Source organism: Phycodurus eques, chromosome 15 (assembly GCF_024500275.1).
Source record: "Phycodurus eques isolate BA_2022a chromosome 15, UOR_Pequ_1.1, whole genome shotgun sequence".
Classification (NCBI taxonomy): Eukaryota; Metazoa; Chordata; class Actinopteri; order Syngnathiformes; family Syngnathidae; genus Phycodurus; species Phycodurus eques.
Genome location: NC_084539.1, coordinates 14,226,787 through 14,245,527, shown reverse-complemented (window position 1 = coordinate 14,245,527; position 18,741 = coordinate 14,226,787). Strand labels below are relative to the sequence as shown.

General features: G+C 40.7%; 1 protein-coding gene across 1 annotated transcript in view; it reads left to right on the top strand.

The window, feature by feature from the left end:
- cntfr (ciliary neurotrophic factor receptor) overlaps positions 1-18,741 on the top strand; it is a 220,802-nt gene that overhangs the window by 180,744 nt on the left and 21,317 nt on the right. Inside the window, exons 5-7 of the mRNA XM_061698710.1 lie at positions 4,657-4,774; positions 6,248-6,414; positions 16,731-16,894. Of these exons, the coding sequence (XP_061554694.1) occupies positions 4,657-4,774; positions 6,248-6,414; positions 16,731-16,894 (449 nt within the window). The remainder of the gene's footprint in view (positions 1-4,656; positions 4,775-6,247; positions 6,415-16,730; positions 16,895-18,741) is intronic.

The following is an 18,741-nucleotide window of genomic DNA, read 5'->3' as shown; positions in this document are numbered from 1 at the left end:
CATTGTATCCGTCGCTCCTTCCATCTTCTCATTCAAAAGCATATTCACACGTCGACACAATCGATTTGAATCTGAAACGAGTGGCTAAGTGCCAGTTCACTGAGAGTTTTGAATGAGACTGAGCAATGCTCAAATGACCTCTTATGATTTCTAGGGAAGCAGGTGTGTGTCGCATGTGGCACGAGCCTAATAGAGAGCACATTCTGCAGTGTGTTTAATGTTGGAAAAGTCACGGTGGTGTTGGGCACATCGGGAGTAGTGGTGTCACGATACTAAAATTCTGACTTTAATACTACACATGCATGAAATACCTTAATACCGGTACTGAAATGATACCACGGCAAAAATCTAAAACATCAGTAAAAGCAGTGGAATGAAAACTCACAAAACAACTTCAAATACTTTATATTAATATCATATTATACAATAATAATAATATATTAATTCAAAATATTAGAATGGTTTTGAAAGATAATGTATAACAGAAATTATCCCATTCTTAAGTCATTTTCTAAAAAAAAATTGTCTGCATCATATATATATATATATATATATATATATACTTATACATGATATAAGCTTTTAGTATGCAGTATTATTGTGTTTGCCTTTGATTTCTCCCATTGTAAACAATACATTTGCACCCACTCAGTGGCTGCTGTTGATTGCGTACAAAGCCACGACACTCAAACAGTGGACCTCTTTGCTCCACTTGGATACTAAGTCGTTTACCCTTTTGCATTCGGGTGGAGTTTTATTCTTCTCCAACTCCCCAATTTCCAGATTCATCTGCTGACACATGTCAGTGAGTGCTAATGCTAACTTGTGCTTACACATGCTAACGCTGGTTGCAAACTGATTAGCACACCGCTAAGAGCGAGTACTAGTGAATAGTTCCAAATGATGCTTCTTGCATCTTGGTTCTCCATGAGGAAGTGGTTTCTGCACTCTGCAGCAGCTCGGCAATTTGCCATTTGCCACACACACACACACATATATATATATATATATATATATATATATAATGTGCTATTTTTTACATCAGAATACCTTGGTTTGGTACTGGTATCGACATGACATGACAGAGGTGTCATCCACGTTGGGAAATTGCCATTTAATAATTATGTACAAAATATTACTTTCACTATTTTAAACTGCCTATATCGTATTTGCTGTGTGATTGTGCTTCTGCACAGATTCGACCGTGTTCAGTTTAAGTAACATTTTATCTTTTTTTTTTGAATTGTAATACACCTTTAACCTCTGTTAATATTAACATTTAAAAGCTGAGTGCAAACTCTTAATACTAAGATCACGATAAACCATGCAAATGTGCAAACATGGAAATATGGGTTGTTGCACATTCATTCATGTAAACATTCATAACGGTCCTCATTAGCCACATTATTAGCCATCACTCTGCCTGGCGTTATCAACTTAGCCATATTGTTCTGAGCATCCAGGTCAGAGATGAGTGTACCAGTTTTTCTTTTAGGTATGAGTTCCTTTTTTCAGTTCAATGGTCATTATTCTTCACCACACAGTAACAGAAATTTTCACTGAATTTGAATGGGTTTGTTGCCCCTACACTACTCCTCTACACAAAGAAATAGGTTTCGTTTGTGTAACCCTAATAAAAAAAAAACGTTTTTAATCAACAAACAAGGTTCAACACAAAACCTTCTTTTTGTCAAAATTCACAACAATTGTAATGCAATTGGGATAGTTACATTTAACGTTATTGTATTGTGTCCTTGTTTTTTCTTATGTATTTTTAAATATCTGGTAAACTGTCTAAGCAGTGGTCTTGATTTGTTTCCTTTTAAATTTATGACTTTCAAGTTCTTAATACGATGCTTCCATTGATGAGGGTTCTTTCTACAAAGCCTACAGGAATCCCTGCTGGTCCAAATCTATGTGGGTTTGCGTTTGTCTCCCCTGGCGATCAATGTGCGCGTGTGTGTGTGTGTGTGCGCGTGTGTGTGTGTGTGTGCGTGCGTGCCCGTGCGTGTGTGTGCGCGTGCGTGTGTGCGTGTTTGTCTTTGTTTTCACCAGTGTATCTGACTTTAACTTTGACTGAAGCTCTCAGATGAGCGACAAATTGATCAAGATGGCCCCAATTAGTCTTTGTGATTGATTGTGTGTGATTAGATCTCCTCCCTGACACCTCATTGTTGATGCTATTGACAGGTTAATTAGTTGCTGTGGTGACTGCTTAAATACAGCTAACTGGGTGTGAGAGGGAAATAACGTTATCAGAAATTACTCAGACACCCCACTGTCAGTTGTGAATTCTATCAAACTTTAAAAAAAAAAACACTTTTTTTTTTTAAAGTTTGTAATTGTTTTTAAAAAACCAATTACAAATTTGAAATTTAATTACATTGAATGCTTCTGCAGTAGAGTATTTTAACAGTATTTAGCCTGCACTTTGCCAGTGCTTTGCCACTGTAAATACAGAACAAAATAATGTAAATGCTTTTTGAAAAAAGGAAGAGTAGGAATAATATATAGAATTATTAAACCGTTGAATAACCGCCCACCAAGAGAGTGTTTGCATCGAAAAAAAGAGTGTGTACATACAGTATATAAGCTTTGACAAATGGGGAACAAAGTCTTTGTGGCAGTATAAAATAAGGTCCTCGATATTAAATTTTTGACTTCTTTTTGTTACTTTTTTCCACTCAAGGGTTTGTCTTTCTTCTTGTCTTGGTTCACTATGATTAGCATTTCTCTTAGTCTGAGTACTCTCAAACCTCAAACAATTCTGGTTTACCAAACCAAAGTCAGTGCATTATGGTGATTTAGGACATCGGGTAGTGCAGTATTAGTTTGCATAATTCATGGTCAATGCCAAAGATATACTGTAAGAAAAACATTATCCGAATATGCTTTTACTAAACAATGCTATTATTTGAGCTGATACTCGTTAAGCCATTTCTTGGGAACATTACCGAACACCTTTTTATCTGGCCACACCTTAGAAGCCTCTGTTCTGGAAAAACATTATGAGCTCCCCTTGTGCACCACAGGGGAGAGAAATGTTCTTCTGCGCAGCTAGTCATGCAGTTTTTCTCATGTCTTACATTCCATGACCCAATACTGTAGTTCTTACAGAGAAATGGACTCCTTCCCACATTTTAACTCTGTTATGTAACTGAACATAATGGAAAATGATCTGTTATCAGTAGACATATCACTAAGGGTAAACACTCACTTGCACTTTATTAGGTACAGTTGCACAAGCTAATGTTATCCAATATAAGTACTGTATCAAATTGTCTGCCTTGACAACGAGGACGACAACAGAAGTGTCTGGATGTCTGCCAAGGTTGAATCAACAAAAATGTGCTCGTTTTACCATCCTTATGTTTGCAGGCCACCTCTGAGTTCACTGAACACATGAAGGAAAGGGAATGCATAACTTTTATAAATTACTATTATAATGGGGCTGGGGGGAGTTTAATAATGACTCAGAAGGCAAAAATAGAAAATATATTCCTCAAATGGGGGCCACTCTTGGTGTAGTGGTTCACATAGGTGACTTTTGTGAAACTGGTGTGGGATCAGTTCTGACTAAATGCGTTGTTGATACTTGCCATATGGTTGACTGATGATTAGCCCACCGTGGACTATCTATGGTGTTGCTTCCTTTTGCCCTCACTCAATGGGGATAAATTCCAGCCCTGTGACCCTAAACAGCATAAGCTGGATCCAAAAAAATAACACTTTCATGCTTGGCTTAGGTAATTTTGCTCATTTTTGATTGAAACTGTAGCAAAAGTACTCATTTGTAACCTGTTTATTATTGTGGTTGGATGTTTTTTTGGAGCAAACATTAACCATCTCTATACAGCAGTTCTTCAGCACAGCCACTAAAATAAATTTTAAAAAATAGAATTTTTAATGCATATTTTCTTTGTAAACATACTTTTTATGCAATTGGATCTCATTAAACTGTGCAAGTGCTTATAATGTAGTGCCTAATGTGTGTAATCTATAATATTAAAAATGTAATAGTCTCTCTTATATCATACATATACTGTACAACAACATACTGTACTGACTGTGACCAATGAAGCAGTCAAGTGTGAAATGAATTTTCCGCCACTTAAAACAGGTGAAACGGTTTGTGGATCAATTTATAGTGGCAAATAAAATTATCTTCTGTCACCACTCAAATATCTCTGCTATACGGAGGCCAGTACTATATTTTATATGTAGTGTAAATAACTCTGGGAAAAAGGGCAAAGAGCCGCAGGGAGGAAGAGGGAGTGGTAGACAAGTGTGTGCTCCACTAGCTGAGAAGAAAAGAGTCTAATCTCGAGGGAGGCCAGAGTTGGCATAACATCACTTCTTCTGGACAACCTCCCTCATTCATCTGTTACGCTCCCGCTGCACTATCCTGCTTTTATTCACATACAATCTTGCCTCCCTACTCTTCTTTTCCAACTTTTCAACCAAATCCCCCCCCCCCCCCCCCCCCCTCCCCTCACAACTGTTCATTACTCCATCAAAATAACTGATAATGTTGTCAACTGCAAATTATATTGATTGGAGAGCATCTTGTGTCTTCCTTGCAGCCATATATGATAATTATTCTATTTGCGTCAAATAATCACCATCTATTCTGTTTTTGTTTTTTTTTCACTGCAGTTTCCCCTCGGGACCCACAAGTCTCCTGTAGATCCAATACATATCCCAAAGGCTTCTACTGCAGCTGGCACCAGCAGCACTCAACCTACATCCCCACTACTTTTGAAGTGGACGTTCAGTAAGTCATTTAGAAATTTTCTGTTAACAATTTGTTTGAATAACGCATTTTGTAATGCAAGAAAATAGCTACGGCTTTTAATAAAAAGTTTTCTTTACCTAATTTAAAACAACAAGTGCTGTGTTTGCACCATACCTATGATATTTCTAGTCAGTCAAGATTTTGAGGGATGTATTGTCAAAAGCAACTGAAAACTAAAGGGGCTTTTACACTGGCACGCTCTACTTTTTTTAAAATTGAAAACTAATTTGTAGTATTTTGGTACTTACTGCGAGAACCGAACAGGGGGCACAGGGACATTGTTTCTGAACCCATCAACTGATTCAGACCAGAGAAAGCGAACGAGAGATGTTAATAGACCTTAAGCTGACCTGAACGCTGCAAAAAGATCAGTTTATAAAAAGGTGAATGACTGGTGAATGGAAAATGTGCTGTTTCTGGTGTAAGCAGCATGTGGGAAACCTAATAATCACTACATCATATTACATAGATGCCCCTGCATTTTTTTATTATAATTTTTCTGAATAGTATACTGCGCTTGCTGATTAATGCTAAGCTCAGCTAGACATTTAACAAACAATGTGGTTTCTCCAACAAACGGAAAGGCTTGAATTTTCTTAGTATTTATTGAAGTTGCATACCGTGAAACTAAATTACCACAAGTACATATTGGTTACAATATTGTTGCATTAAACCGTTTGTTGAAAATGAACAGCAATAAATGTACCCAACATGTACAGTGTACATCTCAAAGGGAAATATCATTGTGTCTGATTACAGTCAAGCTAGGGCTTTCAACTAGCTAACATGCTAAACTACCCCATAAAAACATTCACAATACAAAGTTGAAGTTAAACCAGACAAATGGTAGCCAAAGCACAGCCGTGAACGGAAGAAATTGGCTGCCTGATGTTCAGCCTGTGTCTCGCACTTTTAGAAACTGAAAAAATGCTTTGCTGCCACTACTTTCTACATACCGATTTGTCCAGCCGGCAGTGACATTATACCACACAAATCAAGAATACTATGCAGGTAGTTTCAAGAGGTCAAGGGAAAAAACTCCTGGAGCAATATAAAGTGACTTTGTGGGGCACTTCTGGCCCAGGAGCCTTGATTTTGACACGCTGTGGTAAATACTGTACTGCCATTCTTACATTATACTTCGTAGTTGGAGGAGACTGAAGAGGTTCGTCTCCATCACCTGTTTTTTTTTCCTCGTCTTTCATCCTCCCGTCTCAAAGCACAGCTGGCGGTCCTCATTAATACTGCAAAATCGTTATGACTCTATTACAGTGATAATAAGGAGTTGAATGACTGAAAGATAATAAGGGTAATCATTTGGTCAGTATCTTCAGCCTTCTGGTGGATCTTTTTTTGGGGTGTTGATCTTAACGCAATCAAGAAAATCTTTTTTGCAGCTTTTTGCAACACACTTCTGTTTCTCATTTCTGTCCGTCATTTTTCTGTCTCTAGACATAACCAGCGTTCACTGGAGGTACAGAAAGATTCCATCCATAAGAATCGCTGCCATGTACGTTTTCCAGAGGTGTTCTCCATCTTCCCGTACAAAGTCAACGTGACTGCAATCAACGCTTTGGGGAAAGCCTCTAACACAATCTCTTTTGAGGAGTCCACTATAGGTAAAGTATCAATCCTAAGCAAACTAAATCTTTTTTTCTATGTTGTTATTTTGATACACCACCAAATTTATTCTGTAGTACTTCTTGTCATAGCTTATCTGAACATGGCATTTTAAAACGTTTGGAACTCACTCTGCCATACAGTCCCGCTCAGTGAAGTAGCATATGTAGGTATTCATGACCAACTATGCTAAATTTCCAATTTGGCACAGTCTTTGTGGGATCCTTCCCACAAAGATTTGGCAGCGAACAAAAAGACTGGAAAAAGAGAGTGTCATCTCATTGAAGATGCCAACCCCTTCCCAAATTCTGAAGCATTTGTTTGACCGCAGATGATTGATTTTATTCACTCCCTCAGGATGGTCCGTTGCATATGCATCAATGATCAGTGCCTGCAAGACAAAGACAATAGAAAATATTTGGCCAAATAAATGTCACCAAACTGAAAAGGAAATTTAGCGTTGTTTTTTCTAAGAAAATAAGCAAAGTCCATTAGTGAGAAACTCACTTGCCCCCTCTCCACCACCTGGTCACCATCTGTACATAGGGTTTTGTTGCTGTACTTGCTATTGATACATTTTGTATTTAAATTCAGATACTAAAAAGTATGATTTGTACTGTAGTAGCTGATCATTGGGGGTTCTAAGTAGGCGGTACCAATACAGTATGGATTACGAGAGTAGATTTCTCTTTGGTCTTTTCCTGTCTGTTCTAGCTTTGCTGGTAATACTTGGTTTAAGCCACAGTCTCCACAACAGCAATCTGTTATCTTGCTGTTGTCAGCTTTCTCTGCAATAAAATGTCTCCTTACTGGATCCAACAGACTTATTTATGGCAAGATTTTATTGGACTAATTTAATTGGGGCGGCACGGTGGCCGACTGGTTTTAGCGTCAGCCTCACAGTTCTGAGGACCCGGGTTCAATCCCTGGCCCCACCTGTGTGGAGTTCAGGGTGTACCCCGCCTCCTGCCCGATGACAGCTGGGATAGGCTCCAGCGCGCCCGGGACCCTATTGAGGAGAAGCGGCTCAGAAAATGGATGGAATTTAATTGGAAGTCACTGATGACATTGTGGTTTACATGCGTACCTTCTGTGCAGGCTGGATGGGTTCAATTGCCACTCATTGGCGGTGTGCGAGTGTGGCTAGTTGTTTGTTTTCCGTGCCGTGATTGACTGCTGACAGTCTGCTGACAGTCTGCCTTTTGCTCAGATAGGCTTTCGCACCCTACAACCCTGAGCAAGGTAAGTGGTATAGAAACAGTTCAGGGTGTACCCCATCTCTCACCCACAATTAGCTGGGATAGGCTCCAGCATACCCATGACCCTGAGGATAAGCGGTATAGAAAATGGATGGATGGACGGATCTATAGCAAGGTTAGTTTGCACCTACAGGTCTTGCTACATAACTACATTAGAGCTTTTTATCCATCAGACAGTTCTGCAAAGAGGTCTAAGTCTATATTCGCACTGCAGGAAATGATGCTCAATTCTGACATTTTTGTTAAATTAGATATTTTTCTGTAGCCGTTCACATTATAAAAACAAACTTTTACCATGAACAGATTGTCTCCTTTAAGTGACACGCATGCACACCAACAAGAGGTGCTGTTTATAGAAGTAAATACGGCCCCGCATGTAGGTCTCGCTTTATGCATTTGTGGCCATTTCAAGTATTTTGTGCTTGAACATTCCAGTCCCCCCATATATTTATCACTTCCAAGGCACATTCTCTTCAACAAAAACTATTTTCTGCTCCTTCGTCTGCCTTTTACTTGTTGCGCGCGTCTGTTTTGTCGAACAACTGTGATGGTTTTCGACTTCTGATGATTTATAGGCCAGATGAGCACGACATGAGCGGCCAGACTGCACTCGCATCGGATCCATATCCAATTTATATCCACATACTAAAGAGGACTGGGTCGGATTTGGAAAAAAATAAATAAAAATGAATTGTACCGTTCATATTGACATGAAAAGAAAATCAGATACATGTCAGATTGTGTAAAACAAGATAAGCACTGTGTTAGGTTTATCACTGAGCGTCTCACTCCACCAACTTGGTGGACAAGCTGCCATAAAAAAGCTAAATTCCAACTCGTCCGGGATAGGGTATAATATTTCTATACGTTCGTCACCTGTATGGCACTAGAGTACAACCCTCCACCATGGCAGAAGAATCAGCGAGCCCATCCAGCAGGGGACCGACCATCCAGGACCCAGGGAGTTTCCGTACCCGACCGAAGTGCCCCGACCAGTCCCAAGGGGAGGGGCACGGGCAGCGGACCACCGCCCACCATCCCCTACCCAGCAAGTCCCACCGCCGCCATCACCCCCAGAGAGCATGGGGACCCCAGCCACCAACAGGGCCCAACGAAGGAGTCAGCCGCCACCCAAAAAAACGGTCATTGCCCGCCAAAGCGAGTCCAAGTTAAGCGACCGTCGTGAGTAGGGTTGGGCATCGAGAATCAAGAACCGACCGGAACCAGGACCAACGCCCCAGCCCCCCGGAACTGCCCAGACCCAAAACCCTGATGCCCACAATCCGCCCAGCCTGAAGAAGAAGCGGCGATAACCAACGAAGAAGCAGCGAAAACCAACAAAGAGAGAAAAACTTTATGGGTTCTTGTAAAGTTCACACAAAGGTCAGTAGGCTTGCTGCATGTGCAGTTTGTGTAATACTGTAAAATATAAAACGATTAAAGAAATCAACATCTAATAACTATCAAAACAATCTATCTCACCCTCTTCTCTTAACTGCATAAATAAGGGGGAAAAATTTGAAGTTGCCCAGATTAAAATTAGTTTTTGGTTTAAATTATATTTAATTTATGTGACAACAATCCTTTTTTTATACAGTTTAGCCAAACTTCATGGCAAATTCTGTGTAAAAATACTGGATGGGTATACCACAAAAGAAGGATTATTAAAATTCTTAGGAGACTGGCTGGAAGGCAATGAAGAGGAAATATGTTCACTTTAAGGAAGGACTGAGCACCACTTAAATAGATAAGGGAAGTGCTTCTGGCGGTTCTCAATTCTGCTGTATCCCTTCGAGTAAGGTATGGGTGTGTATGGCTAATAAAACACACAGTTGTTGTGAATTTGTGTTTGTGTGTGTGTGCGTGTGTGTGTGTGTGCGTGTGAGTGAATATGTATTTTTGTGCGAATTGAGCCAATGACATGCTCTGCCAAATCCCGGACACAGGATTCATGAAAATGCTAATGCTAGCCGGATTAGCACTTTCACTTAGGCTACTTCCCTTAACTACTGGTTGATAAGAAAGTACTGCACAGTACCGCACTGCTCTTTTCTTTGCATTCTTTAACATTTCCATACATATGTCTCTACTTTTCACTTTGCTCCTATCTTGCCATTTTTTTCCCTTATGGTTGCATGTATATGCTCTCAGTGACTGTATTGTTAAAAAGTCTTATTTGGCAGTTTAACTTGTGAGTCTCATTCATTTTACGGGAAAACGAAGCATATCGTAAATAAATAAAACAATTTAATGGTTTCTGATGCACTTATTCACTCCGGGTGGAAGTGAGGCCATTCGAACACTGCTGGAATGAAATTAGATGATGTGTGTGCATGTGTATGTCAGGGGTGCATGTGTGCGTGCACATGGATGGGTTAGTCTGTCTATACATTCTGTGGCGACAGTTAATGACGGACACCTTGAGGAAGTTTCACCCTTATCAAAAAAATTAAGGCTTCTACCAATTTAAGCCTTTTTACTTATGACAAATAATAATAATAATTTATTGTTAAAGTGAGGGTGGCACGGTAGAGGAAGACTGGTTAGAGTGTCTGCCTCACAGTGCTGAGGACCGGGGTTCAATCTCCGGCCCCACCTGTGACACAGACACCAAGTCATACATTTGGAATATTTCTACAGAGTTTGTAAGATATCAAAACGGACATTTTATCTTCCGTTAACAAACATCAAAGGTGTGTCCACAGGTTTGCAGTTACTCTCAACACCAGTGGGTGGCGCCTCATGTGCCTGTTTGAATATTCACCACATAGTCTTCTTGGAGGGAGGGTCCCTCAACCTTTTGGTCGGGGGAGGAGTCTTTTGAAGCCAGGAATCAAGATTTGACGGGAATCTGCTAATTTGGTTAAGGTCCACTTGACGTACACCAGGCATTCTCCTAGTGGCCGTCTCACAGCAGGGCAGCGTGGAGGAATGGGGTTATCAAGTGGTTGGGAGTCCCTGTGGCACCTCCGATTGCGGGAGCTTATCCGCTACAGCAAGGCACTCGGAGACAGCAGCAGACAACTAAAGCCCCCACATGAAGTTGTCTTGTAGTAGTTCAGAGACATTTTAGTGCATTAGTCTGGTTTTTGCGGTCCTTCGGTGCTCACTTCATTTCACTTCACTTCTTGTTAAGGAATGAAACCTTGTGCTTTGCAGTAACAAAATCTTTAACTTTATAGTAGGCGGCATCAAGCCACACCTCAGATATTTTCTATCTCTGCAAACGATGACAATTTACTTTTCCCAGTGGCTAATTTTCAAGCTTTCAGCACTTGGGTAAAACTACTGGTCGCAGATGAGTAAAAACTGTTCCAAGTGGATGAGATCAGTAACTGATGGCAGTGCATCACAAAACAGCATGCGGCACATCACCACCTGCTATGTAATGTGGCTTACAGTGGAGAGAGGGATAACCTCTGGCAGCTGTGCAGAGTCTGGCAACCTCCACTCACATTAAATCACAGAGATGCTGACTCGCACCAGACCAATGTCATAAAACAACCACCGTGTTTAGTGAAATATGGTGGGAATTTTTTTTCGTGCACAAATTAAAGACAGCGGATGTGGACAAGATTAATATCACAGGTAACCTTTCCAATTATTGCAAATGACTGCAGTTCCACAGGTACCTGTATCCCTGGGCACTCCTGAGTGTAATAGGAGAACAGAGAGTCTACTTGAAACAATGAAATCTCTGTGGCCAGCTGCTATTATACAGCCAATATGACTTTCAGTCTTTGTGCACATTAAAATCATACACAGATATTTGAGGTTTGGCATCCACAAATTTGCCTCTTTACAGGTTTTTGGGGGAACCTATCCTCGGTTATTTGCAGAAAAACCCGCCTCTTCACAATTTTCTGAAATTTGGCAAGAAAGTCAGGTTATTATTTTTTTCTTTAAATTTTCGACATTATGTATGATATTTACTGGAGCTACGAACGAGTCAGTCCAATGTTCTGGGTGAAACAGAAAGTTTATCCAACACAGCGTGAAAGATGACAGCAGGCTAGTACTAGCTGGCTAGCTGGAAAGGCGGCAGCTTGTTCCGAGGCTTGAAGGCAATAAGCAGCGAGGATTTAAGCCATCGAGAGGCAATATAGGCTTCTACCGTTGGCCTTGGTACGGCGAGAGAGTCTGGTTAAAGTAAGCCATTTTAAACTCAAAAACAAAAAAAAAAGTCAAGAGGTAGACGTGGAAGCTAAAACTTGGCAGCCAAAACATCCATCCATCCATTTTCTGAGCCGCTTATCCACACTAGGGTCGCGGGCGTGCTGGAGCCTATCCCAGCTGTCATCGGGCAGGAGGCGGGGTACACCCTGAACTGGTTGCCAGCCAATCGCAGGGCACATACAAACAGACTACCATTCACACTCACAGTCATGCCTACGGGCAATTTAGAGTCTCCAATTAATGCATGTTTTTGGGATGTGGGAGGAAACCGGAGTGCCCGGAGAAAACCCACGCAGGCACGGGGAGAACATGCAAACTCCACACAGTCGGGGCCGGGGATTGAACCCGGGTCCTCAGAACTGTGAGGCTGACGCTCTAACCAGTCGGCCACCGTGCCGCTCCAGCCAAAACATGTCAGTTGATTTTTCATTTCTTGGACTATTAATGGCGGCACGGTGACTGACTGGTTAGCACATCTGCCTCACAGTTCTGAGGACTGGGGTTCATATCCCGGCCCCGCCTGTGTGGAGTTTGCATGTTCTCCCCGTGCCTGCGTGGGTTCTCCCTGGGCACTCCGGTTTCCTCCCACCTCCCAAAAACATGCATGGTAGGTGAATTGAAGACTCTAAATTGCCCTTAAGTCTGAATGTGTGCACGAATGGTTGTTTGTTTGTGCCCTGCGATTGACTGGCAACCAGTTCAGGGTGTACCCCGCCTCTCGCCCGAAGATGGCTGGGATAGGCTCCAGCACGCCCGCGACCCTTGTGAGGATAAAGCGGTACGGAAAATGGATGGATGGACTATTATTTTGGAGTAGTACAACAGTAGTAACAGTTCAGTTCTGATTCGCGAGTCATTCATCAGTCAATACGAATAGCGAATGAGGATTTAGAGGGTGAGTCAAGCCCTATTATTCACCATATTGTAGCGTCTTCTCATATGCTAAAAAGTGGCCAAGCGGTGGTTGATCAGAAACCTCTTTGAGAAAATGAACAGTTAAAACATCATATAAGTTGTCCAATAAACGTTGTGCCGTCCATCTACCATACACACACATACACTCTCTCCAGTTTCAATCGCTCATCCAATCACAAATCTAACGACAACCATGTTAGTTTTGTGATTGCCAGTGAGGCAGAAAGGATAGGTTCATGGTGGCTCCGAAGTCTGAAGTTCAGAAATTTTAAGAGAAACATACTGTAAATTCGGTAAAAACACACATTAGACAGTTAAAGAGTACTGTATGATAAGTACACTACCTACAGGGAAGTGATTGGTGCCCAAGTTTTATACATACAAAAACAAGGCTGGTCAGACTGTTTCCTGCACATCGTGGATGTTTAGTTTTTTTTCCCACCTCAGCTTCCTGGTGGTACAGCTCACAACAGCCAGGCTCAACTATCTCTCTCCTGCAAGTGAAAATGTGCAAGTGTGTGAATGAAGAGATTGAGGTTAATTATCTTTGTCAAAGAGCAACACGTACAAACCGTCAACTAGGAACGTAGTTTCTGCCAGGTAAAATGACAAACCCTGTCAGAGGCAGCTAGCTCACGGAGCTAATTAGTGCCAATTCTTTGAAAGACTTGATGACAGGATGATGTTTTGTTGAAGGATTGCAGGAGTACTCAGTTAACGTAATCACCGCTCACTTGGATTATGCCGCTGTGTAATGATCCATTTACCGTATGGAGAAAAATTATCGGGATCCCAGATGATTTCATTTACAACACATGAAAATAGATGGGAAAATCAGTAATTTCCAATTTTGTAGCTTTATCAGCCTTTCTACAACATCATTGTTTCAATAATGTATTCATCGATTTTCTGTACTGCTAGTCCCGCTCAGGGTCACGGCGAGCTGGGGCCTAGCCCAACAGACTTCTGGCAAAAGGCAGACTAACCCCTGGACTTGTGGACAATCAAGCACGGGACAGACACAGACCCAGACAATTCACACTCACATTCACACTGTGGTTTAGTGGGAAATGAACCCACACTGCCAATAAGGACACCAAGGGTACCACTACAACGTCAGTGACTTTTCAAAATCTTAACCCCAGGAAATGATTGTTAGGACAGGAACTTTTACTTAATTCTCCCCCATCATTATCATGACCTTTGTTCTCTGTTTGACTGGGAGAAATCACTTACTTCTACTCCTTTTTTCCTTAGACTTACAGCATATAATGTATTTTGACTTATGGTGAATGGGCCTAAAATAAAGGAGTGTGTTTTGACTTTTGTTCATAATAGTAAATGTCGACTGCTACCCATGTCTGTAAATCTCAGACTTGTCTTAATTTTGTTTAGAATTTGAAGATACATTATCATGATTTAAACTACTCTTTGAAATAGTTGTCGAGCAACAGAAAATTAATTCTGCCTACACAAGGAAAAAAAAATATTGCAGGTGTAGTGCGCACATTGCTCAACTGTACAACTGCACTGGATCATACAGAGGAGTAGTTTTAGTTGAAGGTGATCCTGTAGAAGATCTTGACTCAATCTCAAATGTCATTTGGCACTGTGTGAAGTCTTTTTCATAATTATAAACTGCAAGATACGGAGTAAGGAGGCAGAGAGGTGTTTATTCTTAACTATATACATTGACCTGAATCTCATCAGAATCAGAATCATCTTTATTTGCCAAGTATGTCCAAAAGACACACAAGGAATTTGTCTCCGGTAGTTGGAGCCGCTCTAGTACGACAACAGACAGTCAATTGACAGAGAACACTTTTGAGACATAAAGACATTGACATAAAAATCAATCACTGAGCAGTATAGGTTTGCTTGTTATCTGGTAATGCCAGTAAATTATTATTATTTTTTTTTACAATTGTGCAAAAAGATGCAGAGTCCTCTAGCACTTAGAGCAGTTCAAATGACTAATAATGCAATAGTCCGGTGCAATGAACATTGTGCAAAGGGCGCCAAGACTTCAAGGAGTGTATGCGGTTTAAATTGACGAGTAGTGCGATAATCTGGGACAATGTTGATTGTGCAAATGTTGCAGATACTCCTCAATCAGTGTGCAAATGGAGCAGATGCTACTCTGGCATGAGTGGCCAGTATTGGTCAACAACAGATAAGCAAATAGTGCAGCGTGGTGAGACTACTACAGTGAGTGCACGAGTAATATATAATTGGCCCGACAGAAATGTGACAACGAACTCAAGTCAAAAAATTGCCAGCATGTTGTAATGGAATTGTAGGTTAGGTGTTTAAGAAGTTGATTGCAAGAGGGAAGAAGCTGTTGGAATGTCTGGTAGTTGTAGTTTGCATTGATCGGTCGCGCCTACCTGAGGGAAGGAGCAGAAAGAGCTGGTGACCGGGATGTGGAGGGTCCGAGAGGATTTTGCACGCTCTTGTCTTAGTTCTGGCAGCGTGCAAGTCCTCAAGGGTGGGTAGGTGGGTACCGACAATCCTTTCACCAGTTTTGATTGTCCGTTGCAGTCGGAGTTTGTCCTTTTTTGTAGCAGCACCAAACCAGACTGTGATGGAAGAACACAGGACTGATTCGATGACCGCTGTGTAGAACTGCCTCAGCACCTGAATCTATGAAATAAAATAAGTTACACATAAGATTTATTTACAAATACCCCACCTCAGCATAAACATTGAGCAGCTTCTGTGTTTCTGGAAATTAAGCCGTTTTACATACACCAGCATCAGTGATTGTTGAAACATGGTAATGAATGAACACAGCAACTGTAATGTGAACACACTGAAACGAACAGAAGTTAACTTCATAACATTCGTCCCGCACATTAAGCAGTGCTTTGTTTACTATATGACAGAGCGTTTTTCTTTGGTTCGAGATCGCCTCATTAAGCTTTGCCTGCTGCGCTCTGTGATAAATCCACGAGTAGTTGGCTTGTTCTGCTTGGCCTGGCTCCAGGTTATCATGGTTCCCCATTTCCTCTTTACTCATTACCAATGCAATAGGCAGCTTTTGTACAGTGTTTCAGGCCAGATGAAAAGTCACTGGAATCATCGATCTAAGCAGATTCCGTTTTCTGAATGGCACGTTTCATTTCTTTTATGAACTGCTGGATGAATCTTATGTGAACAAAGAAGTTAGTCTGTTTCTTCATCTTTCTTCTTTCCACTTTTACTTATGGAAGGTCATAATGAGATTAACCATCTCACAATGCCTTTCTGCTTTTGTCTGTCTCTGATCAAATCCATCTCTATGTCTTGTTCAGTCAGTTCGGTCAGAATGTGTGCCATAGCCTATGTTTAATTCATATGCCATCTTGTGATACTTACTTTTATCAAGCCCTGGAGTTTTAAATGGAACTATCCATATCCTGTTCTAACATCTTGTTTGCACATGGTATAGAGAATATTTCACATAAATACAATGACTGGACAGTGTGCTCACTAATGGGGGTGATCTCACAAACAAAAAGGTTATTTAATATCTTTCAAAGGTATTGAATGGAATTCTCTCTCGAGGACATTTATTCAGAATGCAGGACTCACACGTATGTGTTCTACAGGGACTGTCAGATTTAATTTATTCCTCATCTTCAGACTCCTTAGAGGTTACCAGCCTCAACCATTGTTGTCACTCATCTCTTACCAGCAAGGTTATAAGTCATTTCACTGCTTAGTGTCCATTTGTGATTGTAGCTGATCAGCTCCAATGTTCCTAGTCATCGATCTAATCGTTACAATTTTGAACTTTTAAAAATTGTTGTTTTATCGATTTAAGTAAAATGTCCAAATTTAGTTAACATTTGATAACTCAATTTGTTTTCTATGTTATACTTTAAAATTTTGGGAAAATGTATGCAGAAAAGAGAACGTTACAATAAGGTACATATTTTGACACTACCTGATGATGATTGATTATTTTCTTCCCTCCCTCCCAGTCAAACCAGACCCCCCTGAGCGTGTGACAGCAACTCCGATCCGTTACAATCCTCGTCGGCTGGAGGTATCCTGGCAGAGTCCTGCGACCTGGCCCGACATCGACAACTTCCCTCTGAAATACTTTCTTCGCTACCGCCCTCTCATCAGGGAGCAGTGGCAGCATGTAAGTAGCATTCTCAGAAACCTGTGGAAAGCCCACTCACATAAGGCTAAATTGTGAGGCTGGATATACACTGCATGGTTCACGTGATAGAATTCAGATTATTTGCTCTCAAGTGGCACAATTCAGATGTGTCATAGCAGCGTAAATAGAAATAAAAATAAACAAGAAATTGGGTTTATTCAGATCGGAATCAAGTCTCTGTGGACACAAATCCAATACGGATTTGAGCCAATATGAGTGCAGTGTAAAATGGACCGATCGGATATACGTTGTCAATATGAGCTTGAGTTATCAAAATATACGACTGCCACAGTAAATATAAATGAAAGCGAAGGAATAGACAATTAAATTTGGTCTAAATATGGTACAGTAGAAGTGTATTGATCATTGAATAAGCAAAATGCTGACGGCAGCCAGTGGGGTAATGTGGAGGTTACCTTCACTGAAATCAATAGGGGGGGATATATCGTATGTATGTGTTATTGCTTACTTCTATTTTGTCACTGCCCAGTCTTGACACTTTTGGAGTTATTTACTGCACGTGTAATTTGCCTGTTTGCGCATCTTAGTATAAGCAGAGTCATATCGTATATGTGTCCCTTGAAATGTACATGTAAATAGACAAAAGTTGAAAAAAAATCGTATGTGGGCATTAAATTGAAATTAGACACTTGGACCTGCAGTGAAAATCTAGCCTTACTACAACTCCAGCTACATGGCTATTTTACATTGTGCTAAAAAGAAAGTCTTTTAAAATAAATGATCCTGGTTATCATACAATTGTCGATTGTCAGCTTTTACCAGCTATGTTAACAATTAGAATCTAAACATATTAAACATCAGTATATTTTTAACACGACACTAAACAAACCTTTTTTAAGACTATAATTTTAAGTGAAAATAAAAAAAAAAAGTGAAACTTAAAATGATTGTCTTACCATGACTTTCATCCAAGGTCATACAGCCCAAATTCTGTAGCTGCTTGGATGTATGTTACTGTATCTGACTTCTTTTGGGGGCCTCCATTCTCTGAGGCTTGTAAATAGTAAAAGCATATGTGCCCACTAAAGACTGTCAGTTGGGGTCGAACGTTGTACCGTTATTATCATGCATGTCATTGGTTTGCATAGATGTTATTTCAAGCACTTGAGTTACAGTCTCTCACATACACACGTGTATCAATGAAAGGCTGAATAACATTTTCTTTCGCTCAGTCTTTCCTGAACACTTTCAGTCCCCCCGTCGTTACCTTTCAACACTTATTGCCTCTGACCTCACAGCAGCAATATTCCCCATCTACAGTACTTTCAAGCAGTCTCATCTTATCACATTGTTTCTCAAGCTCATTTTGATTCCAACACAGTAGAAACTTCAATTTTTAGTGTGTGGCTTTTGCACCTGATTAAGTCAATTTCCCTGCCTGCTACATCTAAAATGTGCTACATGCTTTACGTAAGTTGCTGTTGTCCAAAAACCATGTGCAGTGAAGGTTTGAACATACTGCTACCTGATGATCATGGATGGAAAGTGTTGCTCGTGGTGTCTGCATTATCAGACACCACAAGAATGCCATCTGATGCAAGTGCCAGACTTCTTCGAGAAATGTATGCACACACTTGCTTTCTGACAAGTTAGATTTGCTGATATTAAACACATTATCACTATGTATTATCACTCTATCGATCTATGTTGTTCCCTATGGCTCTGTCCCTCCATTCACATTGCCTTGCAGGCACACATTGATATGAGAAAAAAATAAAATGAAAAATGTATTTGGGGCTGGAAAGTGAAGATTAAACCTGACACATGGACTCAACCACCACGCGATCCTTATGAGAACTGATGCA